Source organism: Pseudogymnoascus verrucosus, assembly GCF_001662655.1.
Source record: "Pseudogymnoascus verrucosus strain UAMH 10579 unplaced genomic scaffold scaffold_10, whole genome shotgun sequence".
Taxonomy (NCBI): Eukaryota; Fungi; Ascomycota; class Leotiomycetes; order Thelebolales; family Thelebolaceae; genus Pseudogymnoascus; species Pseudogymnoascus verrucosus.
This window is the reverse complement of record NW_017263661.1, coordinates 363,110-380,799: the sequence shown is the minus strand read 5'-3', so window position 1 is coordinate 380,799 and position 17,690 is coordinate 363,110. Positions and strand designations below refer to the sequence as shown.

The following is a 17,690-nucleotide window of genomic DNA, read 5'->3' as shown; positions in this document are numbered from 1 at the left end:
GGAAATAGTATTAATAACCAGTAGACCTTTCTTTCCAAGCTCACCCATCACCGACCATCCATTCAGGTAGTTTCACTTACTGGGAAGAATTGCCAGACGGCTTTGACACGCGTGGTCGCGGTGTGATTCTGTTATGGCGCAGCTACTTACTCGCCGGCAGTTCTCAGAGGACATTGGCACTCGGCGAAGACAACAGATCGGTGACGGTGACAGAGTAATGACAACAGCAGCAGCAGTGTTGTGACGACAACAGAGCGGCAGAGGGATATTTCTACACCCCACGTTGCGGTCCGAAACCCACCCCCTGGTCAAGTGCGAGCTATTCCCAAGCAAAGGGGTGAATTCTGTGGCTCTATGTTTTCCTGTATATGCTGCGATAATCTGGAATTTTCGACCGGATATATACATGATATTTCTGACCTCGTTGTGTCGTTTATTGTAAGGCATCATTGGGGGGAGGAGAGAGGGTTCCCTTCTATGATGCTCTGCAATGTTATATTTTCTCAAGCTGCAAGTGTACAGCAAGTCCTGTAATTACAATCATCGGTTTGGCCTGAATTGGAAATAGTTTAAATAACATCATTCGGGACCTAGATAGATGTTTCGAAGCAAACTTGCACCGATACAGGTATTTCCATTATCCTGGGCCAGTCCCAGACGACTTTGGCGCCCATGATGGCGAGACAGGTCCGCTTTGGCAGAGCACTTATTCTCTAGGCGATCCCCTCCGAGGACGTTGGCTTGCAGCGACTATGATAGCGACAGCAACTGAACGGTGCTGGCAAAGGAGTAATGACAGCAAGGAGGCGGTGACAGTGTGCTTCTCTGCCTAGGGGTAAGCCGTCTCACGGCCATAATGGATGAGACCAGCCGGAATTTCTGCTTCAGGGTCAGTATCCGGGCATTCTAAATCGCCTCCCGTAATGCGGAGGTGTTCGAGGTATCTCTCCATAAGCGCATTAATCTCCTGACCAACGTCCTGGTATTCTGGAGAACCCTCGTCGCCCCCCCTCAAGTTGCGTTTCCTTGGGGTTGCGGATGATGGTTGAATAGGTTTCGATCTGCCCGCCCACCCAGGAATGAAGCAGTCTCGCCCTCCACTTATTGGCGCCATGCAGATGCGTACACGTAAACCCAGTCAGCAAAGCAGTTTCAGGCTGAGGTCAACTCAGTCTCCAATCAATCAGTTTCTGGTCAAACAATATAACACCGTTATGAAGTCCTAGTATACACGCTGCTCTACCCCATACTCGTGCCAGGTCTAGAAAACGCCAATCCCCTTCCATCCCGCCTAATCCTGCTTGAGCGGCTTGTAAATCTCCTCAATCCCATCCTTCGTAATAACCATCATCAACAGCCCATCACCAACCTCAATATGCCTCTCCACCGCGCTATCAAACGCATCCTTCACTAAATCCTCCACGACATCTCTCCCCAACAGCACCCTCTCCCTCTCCTTCAAGTTATGCCCAACCCCACTCCCCGGCTCATACTGGTTCTTGAAGTTCACCTGACTGTCCAAGAACGGCATGATCAAGCTCGCCGCCGCACCACCCGCACGACACTGCTCCCTCTCGTAGCTGCCCACGGGATCGTAACTGTACACGGCGCCCTTGCCCTCCTCATCCAAGCCGCCCAGGATCGCGTGCGCGTAGTACGGGAAGAAGCGCTTCTGGTACAGGATGATCGACAGCCTCTGCGCCGCAGCCTTGACCGTCATAGCCTTGCCGTGCTGGTAGCGGTACAGCTTGACCACGGTATCGAGGCGCTCCTTGAGCGCGTTGGCGTCGGCTGCGAAGCCGACCACGGAGAGAATCAGGGTTGCGTCGCGTTGTGTCGAGTCGCTACCGCCGATCTTGAAGACTTTGGGCTCGTAGCGGGTGTTGATGTTGTAGCCGGACGTGGAGCGGGTGTCGCCAGCGAGTATGGCGAAGTTGTCGCCTGCAATGGCGAGGGTGGAACCACCGTTGTCGGTGTATCTGTGGGAGGGGTGTTAGTTCAAGCTGTGACCGAGGAAGAAGAGGACGTACGGGTCGAAGCGGTGTTGCCTGTAGCCATCTGCGGCGGAGGATGGGGCTGCGGACTGGTTGAAGGAGTAGTTGGGCCCGTTCATCACAGGGTTCTGGCTGAACATGGCTGCCATCTTGGGCGAGCGAGGTGCGTCTGAGTTGTCAGGTGAGTTTATTCGGGTTGATCGGTGAGGAGGATCGGATTGTGGATGTAATGGGACGTGAAGCTGTTGTGTGGTGGTTCTGATGGAGCTGTTGATGATATGATGAGGTTAGGTTGCGTTGCCAAAGCTGCCTGTTGTTGTAATCGCGGCAGGGGTACCAGAAGCTCCTACGGTGACCTTGAAAGCCGCGTGGAGCAGGTCCAAATTATAATTCGGGGACCCTTTATCGCGAACCACAACACGTTAGCTTGAACCGCCAACCTTGGAGGGTAATATTCTGGCAATGGATACGTGAGTGGCAATTAATCCATATTGAACAAATTAATGCTAATTATTGGGAATAGGCGGGCTAGAGGTATTCGGCGCAAGGCGCTGCAGAAAATCGCAGCTCTTTCCGTGACGTCGACCGGCAAGTCGCAAGGCAACCCTGATTTGGAGCGACTCTATAATATATTCCCTTCTCGTTCGACTTCGAAGGCTGCAGTCAACGGCCATGCGGACGAGGACAATAATATCCCCCTAGGGGGAGTGGCTATGGTACGTTGATTCAAGCTGAGCGCATATTGCGACGTTACTGACTTGCTTCCCCAGAACATTAGGGAATTCGAAGTCCTACTCGCATTATGCAAGGCCGCGCCACTTCTTCAGGATTATCAAAGTGCCGAGAGACTTGCTGCGCAGCTGGCGCCATATACCCTCGAAGCGCACACCCAGGTCTTCGTCACCTCCCCTTTTTTCAGGGAGATTGAGCCGTCGCCCATCGAGTCGCTGAATTTCAACCTCACCAGCGCCCTCTTGTCACTGGGCATAAACCACCCTGGTCTACAGAGCGCCATATCGAAGAACTTCACAGCGTATCTCGACAGATGCCAGTATACCGCGAAGGCAGTCATTTCCAGACAGGAATCTGCAGTCGGAAAGGAGGAGATTGGGGATGTTGAGGATGCGATCAATGTTGCCAGAGTAGCAATCGCTCTGCTGGGATTCCTTGATGCAGCCACGATACAAGCCAACTTTTGGACGGCCGGTGAGAGGCTCGCCTTAATTACAGTTGTTAAGAGAGTCCTCTCCGAGGACTTCCTGGTGGCGGTCGAGACTGCATTCTCGAGGATCCGCAACTACCAATCTACAAACCGCGAGATTAAGGAGTGGAAGAGACATGTTCGACACTATGCTGCCACCGGTCGTCCACTTGGGGCTATGCTGCTACAGCGAAGCTTTATGTGGCTTCTGGTCGCGACATCATCTCTCCTTATCGCGGATACGAAAACGCTCAGAGACAACTGCATCCTTGAGTTAATGATGGGCGACACGATGCCTCGCCCGCTTACATCGCACACTGCAGAGGAGTCATTACCTAGCATCGAGACCATGGCTGAATTCGTTACCGAGGAAATGAATAAGCTGGAGGATGGTGCCGACTACCTCAGAATTGGATCTGCATGGCAACAGCGAATTGCCTTCGCTGTAAAGGCGGGCGCTTTGACTTGCTATCTCAACTGCGTCACCTTCAATGACGACGTGGCTGATGCAGAGAGCCTTATGATCTGGCTGGAAGAAACTCTTTCTGATCCAATCCAGATGGCCGACGAGACATTGGCGAATGTTGTGCTTCGTTCCATGGCATTGGTCGCGCAGATTTCTCCCAGTTTAGCGCCAAACATGAGCAGAATCCTCCCACGGTTCATCGTGCAAGGCTCTCCTCGAGGCGAGACCGTTGCCGTGGCATCAACCTGCTTGGCATTTGTGCTGCGTTTACTCTCCGAGGATGCCGTGATCACAACTCTCTATTCGCTTGGGAATGTCCTGACACCCATCACAAGCACGGAAAGAGTTGTTGCAAATCAAACCAGAGGCGAGACAGCCAATGGTCATGCCAGCCCCGCCTTTTATGGGGTCAAGCAGACGGGTAGTGCCATATCTTTGACTGCTGCGGGCGAGCTGGAGGTTGCTGTCGTATATGGAAATGTCATCAAGGCCATTCGTGTCATAGCCGAGAGCTGCGCCGATGACAAGATAACGGCGCTTGCCCAAAGTATGCTTCTCCAGAAAATCACTAAAATTGACACTGCTGTCGATGCGGCCATCATCTACGAGGCAGCTGTTCTGGCGTCAACGGGAGCTCCCGTTGAGTTGAAATCGCTCCTCAAACTCTATAGCAGGTTAACCCAAGAGGCACTGCTGGACGAAAATGAGAGCTTGTTGGCCGCCCTATTGAAGACAAGGAACTATCTCTCTTCAACTCTGAAGAAGGGTTCGCCGGCTTACGATATTTATTTTGAGTATCTCCTTGAAACAATCATCAGCCGAGGCGATGTGCACCAATTGCATCACACCCGCGAGTCGGACGTTGAGAGTGCAGCAAGAGAGATTGGGACCCTGGTTCAACCTTTGGCATTGTTGATGTCAGCCAACAACCTAGGCAAAGATGAAACTACTGACGATGATATTTGGGCACTCGTACGAGACGCTTGGTTCAATATGGTTGTTCATGGCTTCACTACTTGCACTGAGAGGGGGAGGCAATATCTCGACGAGCTCCGTCTTCTGGCCGTAAACTCCAAACCCTTGGTCACAGAGCAGAGGGGAGAGCAACTGGAAAGCGATATCGAACTCAACAGTGTTCTCCGAAGAGGCATGAACTCAGAACATGAGAATATACAGAAGAAACGACTAACCTCGTTAATCCCGTCCAAGGCTGGCGAGATACGCAGCCTCAGCTATCGCAAGACCATATTCTTGCATACAGCCTACCTCGTTGAGACACTGCGCGCCGATTCCGGCGACTGTACAAAAGCCATGATCTACTTCCTTGAGCCTGGCATGAGGACAGGCAATATGAGCAGTGTCATGGAGGCTATCACTATGTCCGTGGTTGACACCTACCTACGGAAGGCCATGTCAGGCGTGAACCCAGCCTTTTCAGCGCCGTGTGTGGCCGAGCAACTCGTTTCAATCTTCTGTGGCTGTTGCCATCGTATTGAGAGGGTCCAACAGGCAGCTACTGCATGCGCTGACAAAATATTGTCGAACGTCACGTCAGCGCTTTGTCAAAGATCATCATTGTTTGCGCTTCTTGAGCTACTCTCACTCATGTGGGTCAGCTGTCTGGAGGCCGAAACGGACGAATACGAGTGGAAGTCGTCCTACACCTCCGCGCGCAGCAAGGTCACAATCCAACTCGGAGATAACTTCGAATTCAGAGGTAAAACGCTGAACACCCTCTACAAGAAGGCCAAGGTATGGATGATGAATGTCGTCAACATCGCGCCGCTTGATATTAAGGGTCTCTTGCAAACGTACCTATCAGAGTACGATGATGACGGAGCGTACGGGCACATATCACTTGGAAGATCATTTGCAGCCGAAATGGGAGGCATGATCCCAGTTACGGATCAACGACTTGGGGCTATCGACCGCCATGGAGACGCTAAAATAAATGCCATCTCTGACTTCGTTGCGCAATATACTACCCGTCAAGAGTACAGATATGCTGAAGGTCTTCCAGACTATGATGCCGAGTGGACCAACTTTATGAAGGTCGCCAGCAGACGTAGCTCAATTTTGGTAGAGGGTCTCGGCACGGAACACGCTGATGCTCTCACGGTGCTCAACTTCTTGGACGCACGAATGCAGAAAGGGAAGTTCATCCCAATCTCCGAGCTACGGGATATGCTCAGACGCGCGGCGGCATTCCTATGCCGCGCCAAGGGCGATGAAGCTGCTGTTGTCAAGCACCTTGTTGGAATTCCTTTTGCTCACTTCAGTAAGCAATCAATTAAACTTGGTATATCGTTATGGCAGGGAGTGATCAACGAAAACCCAAGGATGGAGTCGAGAATTATCATGGAAATCGCCCAACAATGGGAGAATACGATTCATATGAAGAAAGGTGTTTTCAATGATGAGTTCAAGTAAGAAAATGAGTTGCTATGTAATATGAGAGCGCGCTGACATTTTTAGGCACCCTGACCCATTCTTTATCAGGAAAGAATACGCCCCTAGTGATAGGGATACACTGCACAAGAAGCAGCAGCATGCCCAGAATCTCCTGGCTCCCCATTCCCGCCTGCTCCAATTCCTCGCCAGTCACTTCAACGCCACCCGTCTATGCAGCCCACACACCCAAAAGACATTTGTTAGGCTGCTGCAAGCCACTCTTAATGGGTTGATGCATTCTACAGGACACCCGTTGTCAAGAGAGCTGCGATTTAACATCGTCATGCTCAGTCTGAAAGTCCTGAGACATGGCACTGTATTAACTGCAGCCGGTCAGTACCGCCTCAAGAACCAGATGTTATCTGCCGCACTTAGCTGGTTCTCCTTCGCGCCCTGCTTTACTTTTGGCGGGAACCGCTTGCAGCTTAAGGCAGAAGCCAAGTTACTGTCCGATGTTGCTGCCGGCCTTGACAGCGTGAGACACATAGGAGCCAAGAATTCCTCCACTCTCAAGCGTCTCCAGGACAAGGAAGAGCTACTTTTCGCCCTTCTAGAGAACGAGCAATCCAGGCTTCGAGTCTGGCTCGATCCGTTTGCTGAGGGGAAAGCTTCACATCACGCCGAACCTTCAGAGGCTACCCTTGTACATCTTGTAAATACGGCTTGGTTTGTCAGCCCTTCTCTGGCAATTAGCTTGGCCACAAGGTTTCACTCTGCGAGAGTGCAGGCAGATGTGCGTAATCTGTTGCTCGCCGATCCGCTAAGAGGGATTAATGACCCCGAGGGCTTGAATATTCTTATGGGTCGCGAGTTTCAGAGCGATTTGAAGTGGCAGCTTAAGGTGCGTACTTTCTTCTAATTGCCTAGAGAATTACTAACAGTTTATAGTATCTATTGTTTTGGACCCCAGTAAATCCTATCACAGCAGTCACGTACTTTTTGCCTTCGTTTAGCGACAACCCATTCATCATTCAATATGCTATGCGTGCCCTAGAAAGCCATAGCGTTGAGGTGGCATTCTTCTATGTGCCTCAGATTGTGCAATCACTGCGCTATGATACGCTGGGTTACGTGGAAAGATACATTGTGGAGACTGCACAGTTCTCGCAATTGTTTGCCCATCAGATTATATGGAACATGAAGGCGAACAGTTACAAGGATGAGGACTCACAAATTGTAAGTTGACTTCCATCAAAAGAGGATACAAACGCTAATTTTCCCAAGCCTGATGGCATCAAACCAACACTCGACCATGTGATGGCCCGTATGATAAGCTGCTTCACTGTAGCAGATAGAGATTTCTACGAGCGCGAATTCACATTCTTCGACGAGGTAACGAGCATCTCAGGTAAGCTGAAGCCGTACATTAAGAGGCCGAAGCCCGAGAAGAAGCAGAAGATCGAAGAAGAGCTACGTAAAATTAAGGTCGACGTCGGCGTCTACCTCCCCATTAACCCCGACGGCGTTGTTATCGGCATCGACCGAAAGTCTGGCAAGCCGCTACAGAGTCACGCAAAGGCACCGTACATGGCTACCTTCCGCGTCAAAAAAGACGTCGCCGCTGAGATGGAGGAGACGGAAGATATGCTTGAGGCAGCCGATCCGCGCAAGCGCGTTCCCGAGAACAGCATCGAGGTGTGGCAGTCCGTGATCTTCAAGGTTGGCGACGACTGCCGGCAAGACGTGCTCGCGCTGCAAATGATCGCTGCCTTCCGCGGCATCTTCAGCAATGTCGGACTCGATGTATACGTCTTTCCCTACCGCGTCACTGCCACCGCTCCCGGATGCGGTATCATCGAGGTGCTCCCCAACTCGGTGTCCCGCGATATGCTCGGGCGCGAAGCCGTCAACGGCCTCTACGACTACTTCGTCAGCAAGTACGGCACACCGGACAGCGTACGCTTCCAGGCCGCGCGCAGCAACTTCGTCAAGTCCCTCGCCGCGTACAGCATCATTGCCTTCCTGCTGCAGTTCAAGGACCGGCACAACGGCAACATCATGCTCGACGACGCCGGCCATCTCATCCACATCGACTTCGGGTTCTGCTTCGACATCGCGCCCGGCGGCGTGCGCTTCGAGCGTGCACCGTTCAAGCTCACGGCCGAGATGGTGGCCGTTATGGGCGGCTCGTCAAGCACGCAGAGTTATCGCTGGTTCGAGGAGTTGTGCGTCAAGGCCTTCTTAGCCGCGCGGCGTCACGTAGACGCTCTATGCCGCATCGTGCGACTAATGCTCGATAGCGGGCTGCCGTGCTTCAAGCCGGAGAGCATTAAGCACTTCCGCGAGCGGTTCGTGCTGGAGAAAAGCGAGCGCGATGCCGCGGTATTCGTGCGGGGGCTGGTGCGGAGGAGTCATAATAGTTATAGTACGGGCGTGTACGATCAGTTCCAGCTGATGACGAACGGAATCCCATATTAGTGGCGGGTGGTAGAGTGTGGAGGAACGAAATATATAGATAGTGCAAATTTTAATGTAATCGCCATTATGGCTCCGGTGGACACTTGGATGGTTTTCAAAAATGTCTCATTTGACCCCCATAATAATTGATCCATCAGCCATCAACAAAACAACAACTTTTTTGCGACTAGAATTATAGCCATTCGACTCATATTAAAGCCCTTAGAAGCATCTATTTTATATGTTTCAGTTTTATCGTGAAATGTAACAAGTCTAGCACCTACAAGCTGCTAGCGTCCATCCCCTTTTTCAAGACCATGCTCTTTCCCATTAGCCATCAACAAAATCACTACCTTTTTATGTCTAAAAGTATAGCCATTTAGCTTATATTAAAGCCATTAGAAGCATCTATTTTATATCATTTAGTTTTATCGTGAAATGTAACAAGTCTAGCATTTATCACCTACTAGCGTCCGTCCCCTTGGTTGGGTCAAGGCTCTTTTCCCTCTACTGCACAAAACACGCCACTCCCCACTCAATATAGTGGAACCTCCATGTAAGAATATCACTAGGAGTTGAATCTCAGCAATTAATAATAGAGGCAACGTTGCAGTTAAACCGTTAAACTTGAAAATAAGGATTTCTCCGTGCGGGGTTATCCTGGATGTCCCGAATATATGGATTTATGAAATTGTTGGTCCCTGTTATTTTTTTCTTAAAGACCGGACCTTGTAATAAGGATGCGCTCTGAGTAGGGGTGACTGACATATGCCGCCCGGAGGACATCCTTGTATCCAAATTTGGCTGTATAGCTGTATTTCGGTACTGTTAAGCCCACCTAAAGAGTGAGACTCGAATATTGATTTTCATATGGAGGTCATACTGTAGCACAAACACCGTATGGTCGTCCCCTTTATCATCCGCGTCTCCCCTTTTGTATGGACGCCTCCCTTACGTACTTGTATGCTTCATGCCCAGCTCCTGTTTTAGAAGCCCCTTTGTCGTTTGACAAGTCTCCAATAGCGCAATCCTTCGTGCTCTCCCGGCCGCCACCATCACATACCCGGCTCCTGGTATCCCTCCGCGCCCTGGGCACCGTATGTACATCATCCACGGGCGCCGTATACAGCCCTCAACTGCCGCCACTGGCCGCCACATCCACCGTGAGACCCCTCCCTTCCTCCACTCCCGTATGCGCGCGTGTACGGCGCGCTCTATCAAAACCAACATCTGCGCAATGACTTGCGCCAAGGATAGCCGCGAGCAAATAGACGGACTGGGATCGGGTAGAAAGGCGCCTGAATGTGGTAGTAACCCTCGCCGCCCTGTCGCCCCCTGACTCGTTCGGACCTATCCGTCCTCCCGTCCTCCCGCCATACCGTGAGTATGTCCCTGGGTTCCAAGTGGTTGTGCTCGTGAGGGGTAATCAGTCCGCTTCTTGTCCTAAAGATGGACTTGCCTTCCATCTCGCGCTGTGTTCGAATATCATCTTCCATCTGTCGCGGGCGGGATGGCTCACCCAGCACCTCCTATAACCGAGCTTTCTTACCCACCAACTCACTAATCCATCAAGTCGCCACGGAGAACTTTCCACGAACTGAACAAGCTCCCAGGCTCACCAGTAACAAAAAACCGGCCCACGATCCTAACTACTCGCGAATCCACATTCGTACGAACGTAAACTCACGAATCAACTCCTCTCGTATCGCAATATGACCGACCGTTCGCGTCAATACCAGCCTCGGTATCAAGCGCCTCCCTAGTAGCAACAACAGGCAGCTTAGTAGAAGCAGCATCAGCAGAAGCAACATTAACAGAAGCAGCATCGATATCAGCAGAATCGGAGGCTGAATACCAACAGGGGCAGCATCGACAGCAGCGATACCAACAGAAGTAGCATCAATACCAACAGCATCAACAGGAGTAGAATCAACACAAGCAGCATTGACAGCAGTAGAATTAACGCAAGATGCATTGATAGCAAAGTCATCAACAGCAGCAGCATCGACAGCAGCAGCACCGACGCCAGCACAGCATCATCCACAGTAGTAGGGCAGTAGCATCATCATCAATAGAAGCAACATCAATAGAAGCAGCATCGACAGAAGCAGCATCAATAGCAACTGAACCGATAGCAGCAGTATCAACAGAAGCAACATCAACAACAGCATCATCGACAGAAGCAGCATTGACAGAAGCGTCATAAACAGCAGGCAAAGTCAACAGTAGACAGCATTGCCTACTCCTTAGCATCAATAGAATGCAGAATCAACCGACAGGCACCATCAGCATCAACCTGCCTCCCTACCATCAACAGCATCCAGCATCAACCGGAAGCATCGACTGGCGGCATCAACTCGCGTCCTTGTCATCGACAGCAGACACCACCAACCAACCTCCCTACCATCCATCAACGCCATATAACACCAGCAAGCTTCGATACCATCAGCAAAAACATTACACACAAACACACGGGGGGCTAGAAAGACTAAAAACACTTGGAGCTCATATGCATAAACACACACAAGCATGTAGAGCACCTACATGACTCCTATATGACTTCCTAGATTCTCGACTTGCAAGCCGGGTTGGTTGCTGGCCAGCTAGCTCCATATATACGGGATCAAGCCTGGCCCTATGGAGGTGGCCCCTGAGCGAACTCAGGGGACAGACAGGCAAGCAAATAGGCGGGCAAGTAGGTAGGAGGGCAGGCAGGAGGCAAGCAGATAAGTGCACATCACGCAATGGCTAGTATGCCATGCTCCCCTCACAACCGCACTTATGCGCAGCCCCTTCCCGCTCCTCTCTACCTCTCATCTCCGCCCCCCTCCCTTCCACCCGGACCTGAAACCCCCCCAAACAACCCAATAAGTCTCCGCCCAACCCTCGTCTCAATCTCCGTCCCATCCCGCGCGATCTTCACCTCCCTCCCGGCGTTCCACGCGTTCTTTAGACCCCGAGTCCGAAAGAACGGTACCCGCCGCGTCGACTCCCATTCAACGCTAAAGGGTTTGCCCCATGCTGCCCCTCCCGCACCTGAACCAGCCAGGGGAGGGGAGGGGGACTCCTCGTCCCCGCTCCCACTACCCCCGTCCCCATTACTGTTGCCACCAGAGTCCCCGTCAGCAGTGGCAGCCGCGCCGTCAGCTTCCCAGAAGATAGTCCCGCGCGCAGAGTCATCGATGATACGTCCCCGTGGCGCAGTAGCAGAAGCAGGCGTGATTGTTGCGGTGGGTTGGTCAGGGTCATTAAGCGCCGTCCCGCCTGCCGCCCCTGCCGCCCCTGGTTCCGTAACAGGGGCGGCGGCAGAGGTCGGTGGGGGAGCGAAGGAGATTTTAGCCGCGGGATCTTGGTTTATGGGGGATGTCATGCGGGCGTAGCCATAATACTCGCCTGATTTATTAGCCGAAAAAATGAGGTAGACCGCGTCGGCTGTCTGGATAGGGGTTGTGGTTAGCTCGCGCCCCGGATTTCGGGTGCAGGGTCTAGGGGGCGTAAAATCAGGAGTGGCAGTGATATGCGCTAGGAGAAAGAGGTGACGCACCTTATATGCCTTGTCCAAGGCTGCTTCATTATGGGATTGTGTAGCCCAGACACCATTGCGCACGCTCATCTCCAGGTCCTCGACCGTCAAGCTCTTAACGATGAAATACTTATCCTTCGCCGGCGCACCCGCCCCTTCGTCAACAGTCGGCATACCATCCCCACCCTCATCCTCCTCCCCATTCACATCCCCGTCTGCCTCCCCGCCAGCACCCCCGGCCCCAGAGTCCACCTCCACCCTTGCACCCGTTCCTACCAAAGCCGCCGGTCCAGTTGGCACCCCCCCTGGTACACTCGCCGCGCTCCTTCGGAGTCTGCATACGAGCCTTACCCCTTTAAGTCTCGAATCGTGAAACCGGGCCATGGCAGCCGCACACGCTTCCTCTGTCTTGTAATTTACGAACGCGCAGCTACTCTTAGAGATTAAGAAAACGCTCAGGATGTCCTCCGTCGCGTCCTGCGCGAAATGATCCTTGAGGTCCACGACGCTCGCGCCGGGAGGAAGGTTGCCGACCCATAGCGCGTGGCCGGATTGCTTGGGTTTGCGTGGGGGGCCGCGGATCGTGGTGGGTATTCCGGCACTAGAACCTGGGGCTTGTTATGTTTTTGCTCTCGTGGCCAAAGGGGATAGAGGGAATGGGTGGAAAGTTGGCTCACCTGTACTACTAGCCCGTCCAATATCAGAGCTAGCACCGACGCTCAGCTGCTCGCTTGGCCGACGGCTCGACTGATTAGAGCCGTGTTGCTGCGGAAATACGCCCCCCTGAAACATCTGTGTCTGCCCCGAATATAGTGCCGCCTGCTGGTAGTAGAACTGGGGGTTTTGTTGCTGCTGGATGCCCTGTGGCCGCTGTTGCTGCTGCGCGAAGCCCTGCCCCGGATACTGCTGCTGGTTCATCGGCAGGCCGCCCTGGACGGGTTGGATGTGCCCCCCAGGGCCCTGGAGGTACATTCCCTGAAACTGCTGTTGCTGGAACTGCGAGGGGTACTGTGAATTTCCTTGCTGGTTTCGCGACGGTTGTCCCGTGGGGGCCTGCGCAAACGGCTGCTGCAGCTGGTACGATATGGCTGCGTTTGGAGGGAGCGTCTGGTATCGTTGTGGCGACTGCTGGGGGAAGGCTTGGCCGTAGTTGGGGTCCGGCAGTGCTCCGGCAAGCGCTCCCATGTTGAGCGCCGTGTGTCGACCGCCGCTGCCTTGGGACTGATTCATGGTCGGTTGCTGCTGCGCTGATGGCGGGTAGTTCATCCCGACCTGGGCCTGGTAGTAACTCTGCTGAGTGTGGTACTGCGAGTCGTCATCTTGGGGTTGGGAACTATACTGGTCTCGCAAGTGCTCAGGGAGGTCCGACATCCCGCTTTTAGTTGATATAGCGGATATGGAATTTCGGCGTAGGGCGGTTGCTTGGTGTCACTCCGTCGCTGGTGTGGTGGTGAGGGAGCGGAAGCGAGCACGAAGTAGGGCATGCGTCTCACAAAGTTGGGACTATTCTATACCATGGCTCAGATGATGTGAAACGGTGAGTAGTGTGGGCGAAAGGGGTATGTGCTGAGGGGTTCTGGCGGTAGGGGATATCCAACAGTCCAGAGCGGAAGGCGAGTGGGGAAGGAGAAGGGGAAGACGCTGCGAATAGTTGGAAGGGGGGACGTGGGTTGATGTAGGTGTGGCGGGTGACAGGTTTGAGGCTGTTAAACTTGGACAGAAACATGAAAGGTACGCCACATATGTGACGGGAGAAAGAGAGGAGATCTTCAGGGCGGGGGGCTAGGGAGACAAGAGACAAGAAAGGATAGCTTTCATCTGCTGTGTGGAGTTGGCGGTTTGGGGGCCACGCTGGCGAACTTTGAGAAGTTGACCAGTCGTGACTACTGAGATTCTTCTAGTTTTTGTCGCTCTCGCGCGGGGAGCGGGTCGTGCTTTGCCGGGGCTTGTTTGTTCTTGTAGAGTGGGAGGGGGGGAGGAGCTGGCCAAGGTGAGGTGAGATAGGTACAGCTGGGTACGTTTGTTGTGTGTGGCTGGTGGCGGAGCTCGTATGTGAGATCAGGCACGCGTGTGATGGGCGGATAGGGAGAAGCGCCGTAGATGAAGCATGGGGATCGTCGGGGTGGGGGGAGGGGAGGGGGTTAGGAGTGGGAGAAGGTTGGTTGGGGGGGTGGATATGGGAAATGGGATTGTTGGAGAGTTTGGAGAGTTGGAGTTGAAGTTGGTTGTTGTTTGTAAGCTCAGGCTTAGGCTCCGGATGGGGGATGAGAAGAAGTGGAGTTGGAAGGGTATTAAGCGCCGCCGTTGGGCCAGAAGGTGCGATGATGATGATGGCTAAGTGGTGGCCGGCATTGGAGAAAATGGAGGATAGATAGGCAAGACAGGGTAGGGCAGGGCAGGAAGGCAGGTGCGAGTGGGAAAGCGGGGCCGGGTAGGCAAACAAACCCCTCTGAAAATTAGTAGAAAGCTAAAAGATCCAAGGTTGTCGTCGTTAGTGGTATAAGAGGGTGTGAGAAGCTATAAAACGGGGCCCAGAAAGGAAGTACCGGGACGTAAAAGTGAGAGAAAATGAGGCGCCTCAAGAGCTATGACGGCGGCGAATACTAGAGCGTTCGAGACAACACACAAGAGGCAAACAACCCCCAAGTTCCGTTTGCTGGCTGCGGCCGCGTGTGCATTTCCCATATAGGACAGGACAGATACTAATTTTTTTTATAGCCAAGTACGGAGTATAAGTTAAGGAATAATAGCAAGGAAGAAACACCCCAGGTACTGAAATAAGTTCTGTATAGGGAAAGATCTATTAATCACCTCATGGCCTTCATTGTCTTTGTTGCCTCTCGAATTCACTTTCCTTCCGCCCACAGATCAGCGGGGCCATGTGGGCAGGCACGGCAGGGACTGGCCGTATAATATTACCTGCATTGGCTGCATGTGTACAGACGAGTTACAGTACAGTACATGCGTGTGTTGTACAGTGCAGCCCGTACAACATGCATACTAATACAGCATAACGAATACAGCATAACAGACATAGCAAGGTGTTTGCGGGGAATGGAGCCTGAATGCTAGGTGGTGGTGGGGGAAGTAAGGGGGAAGGAAGGGGGGGGGGGGGGTTGTGATGCCTGTGACGGCTATGCAGTATGTTCCAGACACATAAATGGATTAGAGAGATACATAATATATTGTATGGGTACAGTAGGTATTCGATATCTAATGTTCCTTTTTACGGAGTGATCACAGACACAGGCAGACAGACATACACACACACAGCAAACCACAACGAAGAAGGATGTGTCTCCGAGGGGGAGAAGATGGTGGGGGGGGACCGGACACCGTGTACAAGACATAAAGCACACACAATGGCACTGTGGCGTTGATTCCAGGGATGAGCAGAAATGATGGGGGCCCATATATGGGGGGTTCACCAAATGATGGGATTGCCAAATTGCTGACCCGAGATTGAGATGGGAAAGTTCAGATTACCGACAGGCCCTGACTCCACCCGTACACTGCGAATGTTCCTTGGTCAATCTGAATTTTTACGGTGGGGGAGGGGGGTGGTACTCTAAAGGGGGGTAAGGGGGGTGGATAAGGGGGAGTTTAGTGTCATAGTTCAGGTGGTACTGGTCCGCTCTGTACACAGTACACACAGTGCACAGAGGGTGGCTGGCTCTTCCATTCTATGCATATCCTATGCAGTAAGTACTCCACGACAACGAGGATAGAGGCACTGACACCCATCGCCAGCTGAACACCATTAACTGGACCCTGTCATTATGAATGCAGTGTGAATGCAGCCACAACCACTTACCACCACCCACTACCCACTACCACTCACCAAAAAATCGCCCACAACTTCCATCATCCATCTAGATCCACCAATGATCTACGGCACATCAGCCAGAGTGAATTGAGTGCGGCACAACGCATCTTTCAGCCCTCCAGGGCACCGTTGAGACGGCGTAGCTACTGCAACTCTGGGACGATGGATGGGACGATGCGATGGAACGATGGATGGGACGATATGAGACGATGCGATGGGACGATGTGACCATGCGACTGCGTATAGAGGATTCCGGGCATCCTGCCATCTCCGCGTCTACGGTGTTTATGAGGTTGGTTACGATCGGTGAGCTGAGTCGTGTGCTGCATCGATGGATCAAGTCAGGTCGGTGTGTTTCGTCTCGACTGTGCGGCAGAGTACCAACGCGGCCGGTAAAGCTGAGCCGGCGCGGTGAGTGGGATCTTCGATGACGAGGCGGCTGGATGTTGGGAGAGCGACGACGAACGAAAAGTACCCCCTTCAAGATCTTGGACGCGTTACCAAGGTATGCGTGGGCCTTTTCTCCCAACAATAACTTGTCAATGTCACTGTCATTTGTTAATCATTGTCATCTGTCACTCTCACCACGGCTAGCACGTGAAAACGGCCTTCCCGTCGCAGATTCTGTACTAAACAACGGTGATTGTTCAGTGGCTGATGTTCTTTTCCAAGATGGCCAAGGCTGCCTTGGAAGACATATTCGCCACACCTACTAGTGTAAGAACCATGGTAAGCTGTAAAATATACAGCTAAATACCAAATTCAGCTAAATACCCAATGCCGTCGCGGTCTCGCCACTGTAGATCCTGTGGCGTGGGCGAAGAGAGGACGTTGTGGACCTGGTGTCCAAGTTTATTTGTGGATTTCGTGGGTGTCGGGGATGTCTCCGCACACACTCACTTATCTGATCGGAGTCGCATGGCACACACAAAGCACCGATTGATTACACTACAATGCTGACTCTGAAGATTTGGATATAGGCACAGAGCCACCGGCAATTCACAGTGCACATCAGTAAGCAATCAGTAATCACGATCATGACGACCCTTTTCATGAACAATCCGGACTAAAAACCCGTCATGTCCTCTTTTCCCACTTGCCGGTAAAAACCCGCCGAGCGGACCCTTCCTCCGAAAAAAAAGTCAACCACCGAAATCAAGTGATGGCGAAATTCGAATGGGAAAGGGGAGCCGCAACGCCATGGCATTTACACTAATTTCCATCCCACTAAATCACATTGGACCGGAGGTGTCTCCGGTGAATCTTCAACGATATGATACGTCTATGCACTAAAGTCTCACTATCAATAGTTACGGAGTACAGTACGTACACAGTTCCCTAGACACTGCGAAGAAGTCCTGGCGAGATTACTCCAGGTAGGCACCGCCACAGTCGACCACGTGAGTTAACGAGGAGAGGAGGGTGTGAGAGTGAATGAGTGGAGAACTGAAAGATGGAAAGTGCCGAGGAAGGGAAGTTCCAAAATGGAAAGAACAAACGAGGGAGGGTTTGCAAATGAGGGAAAGTGCAAACGGAGGAAGGAGCGAGTTGTATACGCCGTTCGCCCCTTCCTCTTTTGAGCATGCTACAGAAGTGAGTCTAGCCTGCGAGTCAGCATTTGAGGCCGAAGTTGGTGATGACAGCGGGCGAGAACCGCCTACGCGATTTGAAGAGGGGTGACAGGTGTAGAGCTTGGTGATCGTCGTCACGATGTTGGTAAGGTGCGCCCTCCCTATCTGCTCCCCGAGACATGACATGCTCCACCTTCCGCCTTCACATCTCCGGATCGACTACGAAACACGACGTGTTTTTTTTCTCCTCCCCTCCCCCTT

General features: G+C 52.5%; 3 protein-coding genes across 3 annotated transcripts; 1 reads left to right on the top strand and 2 right to left on the bottom strand.

Annotated features, from left to right (window-relative positions):
• Positions 1-1,072: 1,072 nt before the first annotated feature.
• Positions 1,073-2,342, bottom strand: PRE7 (Proteasome subunit beta type-6). The gene is made up of 2 exons (XM_018272862.2): positions 2,031-2,342; positions 1,073-1,979 (listed from the first exon to the last, which is right to left on the bottom strand). Exons 1-2 carry the CDS (start codon positions 2,141-2,143, stop codon positions 1,292-1,294), a joined length of 801 nt encoding a protein of 266 aa, XP_018132552.1. The 5' UTR covers positions 2,144-2,342; the 3' UTR covers positions 1,073-1,291.
• Positions 2,343-2,409: 67 nt separating this feature from the next.
• STT4 (phosphatidylinositol-4- kinase) lies at positions 2,410-8,728 on the top strand. Its single transcript, XM_018272861.2, has 6 exons — positions 2,410-2,464; positions 2,518-2,710; positions 2,765-6,087; positions 6,137-6,953; positions 7,001-7,288; positions 7,337-8,728. The coding sequence occupies exons 1-6, from the start codon at positions 2,457-2,459 to the stop codon at positions 8,528-8,530; spliced, it is 5,823 nt and encodes a 1,940-aa protein (XP_018132553.1). The 5' UTR covers positions 2,410-2,456; the 3' UTR covers positions 8,531-8,728.
• Positions 8,729-10,750: 2,022 nt separating this feature from the next.
• VE01_03365 (uncharacterized protein) lies at positions 10,751-14,457 on the bottom strand. Its single transcript, XM_018272860.2, has 4 exons — positions 12,710-14,457; positions 12,054-12,640; positions 11,054-11,945; positions 10,751-10,943 (listed from the first exon to the last, which is right to left on the bottom strand). Exons 1-3 carry the CDS (start codon positions 13,401-13,403, stop codon positions 11,316-11,318), a joined length of 1,911 nt encoding a protein of 636 aa, XP_018132550.1. The 5' UTR covers positions 13,404-14,457; the 3' UTR covers positions 10,751-10,943; positions 11,054-11,315.
• Between the last annotated feature and the right edge of the window lie 3,233 nt (positions 14,458-17,690).